This window comes from Lepidothrix coronata, unplaced genomic scaffold (assembly GCF_001604755.1).
Source record: "Lepidothrix coronata isolate B3197 unplaced genomic scaffold, Lepidothrix_coronata-1.0 Scaffold281, whole genome shotgun sequence".
NCBI lineage: Eukaryota > Metazoa > Chordata > Aves > Passeriformes > Pipridae > Lepidothrix > Lepidothrix coronata.
This window is the reverse complement of record NW_016690461.1, coordinates 1,760-5,297: the sequence shown is the minus strand read 5'-3', so window position 1 is coordinate 5,297 and position 3,538 is coordinate 1,760. Positions and strand designations below refer to the sequence as shown.

Here is a 3,538-nt window from a genome sequence, read left to right as displayed (position 1 = left end):
AAAAAAAAAAAGGGGCTGGAGAGTGGCCTGGGCTGAGTGTGGCTGGGGGTCTGTGGGTGCTGGGGTGGCACCGGCCCGAGGGCTCTGCGGGGCCGGTCTGTGCCACGGGGCCCCCACGGTGACCCCGTTCCCAAATCCCACTTTTCCCTGCCGTGGCAGAAGCGGGATATCCAGCTGCTCAAGGCCTACATGCGGGCGATCCGCAGCGTCAACCCCAACCTGCAGAACCTGGAGGAGACCATCGAGTACAACGAGATCCTGGAGTGAGTCCCGGGGCTGGGCGGGGGGAGCTCCACGTCGGGGGCAGAGGGGACTGGGAATCTGCCAGCGTGGCTGAGGGACCGGGGAGGGGGTGAAGTGCCTTCTGACGAGAAGGAAATGGTTCACAAGAGGGAGGAGGGGAGTTTGTGCTGGGGGTGGCACATGAGCTGCTCACACAATGGGTCTGGAGTGTTATTGTTCCACCTGCATCCTGCCCACCAACAGGAAGCTGCCAAATTCCTTCCTCCTTGGGAGAAAGGCTGCTGGAGGAAGCAGCTCCTTGCTCCTCCTCTCTCCCCTCCCTGAAGGGAGGGATTGTGGAGCTGATTGAAGCAGCCTGGGATGAAAACAGGAAGGGAAGGTGGGGAAGTTCAGTGTTCCCCATGCAGGCTCACTCCCAAGCACAGAGCACCCAAAACAGAGCCATTCCCCAGCTCTGGGGGAAAATTGTGATTGTAGCCAGATGGGGATGGGCCTCTTCCCCCAGGTAACAAGTGACAGGACAAGAGGAGGTGGCCTCAAGCTGCCCCAAGGCAGGTTCAGGTTGGAAATCAGGAATGATTTCCTCGTGGAAGGTGGTGTCAAACTAAAACACAGGAAGTTCCACCTCCACATGAGGAAGAACTTCTTTCCATGGAGGGTGGCAGAGCACTGGAACAGCTGCCCAGGGAGGGTGTGGACTCTCCCTCTCTGGAGACATTCCAAACCCTCTTGTGTCACCTTCTCAAGGTGACTCTGCCTTGGCAAGAGAGTTGGACTGGGTGATCTCCAGAGGTCCCTTCCGACCCCAACCAGTCTGGGGTTCTGTGACTGCAACCCCCCCACTGCTGAGCTGTGTCTGGCTCTGGCCCAAGGGTTTGGGGCCACAGTTCCTTCCAAAGAGGCAGAGCTGGACTCCTGGGGTGAGGGGGTGATCCAGACACAGCAAAGGTCTGGGGACATCAGGAGGAATTTCTTCCTGGAAAGGGTGCCCAGGGAGGTTTGGAGTCCCCACCCCTGGAGGTGTCCAGGGAAGGCCTGGCCGTGGCACTCAGTGCTCTGGGCTGGGGGACAAGGTGGGGGTGGGGCACAGGTTGGACTCGGTGATCTTGGAAGGCTTTTCCAACCTCAAGGATTCTGGGATTCTACCCCAAACCCCCCTCCCCGTGTCCCCAGGTGGGTGAACTCCCTGCAGCCGGCGCGGGTGACGCGGTGGGGCGGGATGATCTCCACGCCGGACGCGGTGCTCCAGGCCGTCATCAAGCGCTCGCTGGTGGAGAGCGGCTGCCCCGCGTCCATCATCAACGAGCTCATCGAGAACGCCCACGAGCGGAACTGGCCGCAGGGCCTGGCCACGCTGGAGACGCGCCAGATGAACCGGCGCTACTACGAGAACTATGTGGCCAAGCGCATTCCCGGGAAGCAGGCGGTGGTGGTGATGGCCTGCGAGAACCAGCACATGGGCGAGGACATGGTGCTCGAGCCGGGGCTCGTCATGATCTTTGCACACGGAGTGGAGGAGATCTGAGGGATCCCGGGGACGAACGCCTCGAGGGAGAGGAGGGGGAAGGTGCAGAGGGGGGGAGGCCCAGGGAGGCCGCTCAGAACTGCGGGCGTTCCCTGGTCACCGACGTGGATTTTAGGGAACTGTCCCCTCCGACCTCTTGGTTCCTCAGTGACACGATTAAACCCCTCTGGTAAACCCTGCGCGGAGCTCGGCCGGCGCTGCAGCCCCTCCACGTCCCCCCTTTGCTTCCCCGTTCCGTGTCTTTCTTGGACAGAAGGAGCGATGGCTCCACACGCACTGCCAGACCCCTCGGGGGGTCCCCCAAATCCCGGCTCACAGTCCAGCCCAGACCCCCAGGACCAGCCCTGCTGCCTGGCAGCTCTCACTCATTCCATAGCCACTTCCCCCCCGGGATTTCTCACCCCCCTGGATTTTCCACCTCGCTCTCCGGTGTCTCTCCAAGCTTTGATCCGACCCCGCAGCAGCGGGAGCTGCTCCCCTCCTGCGGGTGGGGAAGGGGCTCGTCTTGGTGTCCCCAAACTGGGCACTGCCAGTGTCACTGACCCCGGAGCCAAACAGCCGCAGCCGAGTCCCTGGAGTGGGGGGTCCTCAGCCCTGGGGACCCCTCTGTCCCCCCCTTGCTCTGTGCATGCCCCAGCCCCTCTCCTCGGGAGCAGCCGTGTCCCCTCGGGCACCTCCCACCTCCCCTGGTCCTGCCCCGTGTTTGGCTCCGCTTTCTCCATTGTTGGTGTTACTTTTCCAGACACTTGTGATTGTGGTTCTGTATTTTTTTGTACCATTTTTTGGCCTTTTTTTCATTTTTATCCCCCCCTTTTATCTGAGTTTCAAAATACCATGGGCAGGCGCCTCTGGCCTGGTTCCTTGGGACTTGTTGGGAATTTAATTTATTTGCATTTGTTTTGTTGTTTTTTACCATCGTTTCTCCTCCGGTGTCGGTCCCAGCGGATCGGGCGGGAGGCAGGGATTGAAGTGATCAATAAACAGCGTTCTGGTTGCTTTATCGTTGCTTTGGGGGCCTCCACCTGCTCTCTGAACCCCTCCCCACCACGGGGTGCTCAGTCCCAGGGGAGAACTGGGTGGGTTTGGGGGTATCCTCCCCATCCTGGGGGGATCCAGGTATCCTGGGGGGTCCCCGAGATCAATAAATGTCACTGACGGGCTCCCACCGACCTGGGAGGGAACGGCCCCCACCGGGGGTGTGGCTGAGTGTCCTGGGGGGCTCCAGCCACGGGGGTGGCCCTGAAGCCCCCCAAGTGCGGTCCCCAAAAAGGATAAACCTGTCCCGCCGCTCTCACCGGTAAAAGACCCGGTGCCGGGGCTGGGAGGCTCCTCCTCGCTCCCGCCGTTAAAAGAGCAGGGACTGGAGGGGGCGTTCCCGTGGCTTTCGCCGTTAAAACAGCCGGTACCGGAGCTCCCGCTGCTGCCGCCGGTACGAGCAGGAACCGGAGCGTTGGGGGGAGTCCCCGCTGCCGCCGGTAAAGGAGCCGGGACCGGGGGAGGCCCCGCGCTAAAAAATACAGAGCGGGCGTCACGGACAGGATTCGAACCTGTGCGGGGAAACCCCATTGGATTTCGAGTCCAACGCCTTAACCACTCGGCCACCGTGACTCTCGCGCCTCCGTGCGCCGCGCTCCGCCTAGACCGGCCCGGGCCCGCCCCGCGCGGGATCCACCGGGGATCCACCGGGACCCGCCCGGGAGCTCTGCTCCGGGATCCACCGGGCATCGCACCGGGACCCGCCCGGGAGCTCTGCTCCGGGATCCACCGGGC

At 62.3% G+C, this 3,538-nt stretch overlaps 1 protein-coding gene and 1 non-coding gene across 2 annotated transcripts in view; one reads left to right on the top strand and one right to left on the bottom strand.

The window, feature by feature from the left end:
• The window catches only part of RNF41 (ring finger protein 41), a 6,850-nt gene extending 4,082 nt beyond the window's left edge, over window positions 1-2,768 (top strand). Inside the window, exons 4-5 of the mRNA XM_017836597.1 lie at window positions 160-263; window positions 1,417-2,768. Of these exons, the coding sequence (XP_017692086.1) occupies window positions 160-263; window positions 1,417-1,768 (456 nt within the window). The 3' untranslated portion in view covers window positions 1,769-2,768. The remainder of the gene's footprint in view (window positions 1-159; window positions 264-1,416) is intronic.
• Window positions 2,769-3,294: 526 nt separating this feature from the next.
• On the bottom strand, window positions 3,295-3,376 carry TRNAS-CGA. Its single transcript has one exon. It is a non-coding gene; the product is annotated as a tRNA-Ser (tRNA).
• Window positions 3,377-3,538: the final 162 nt, after the last annotated feature.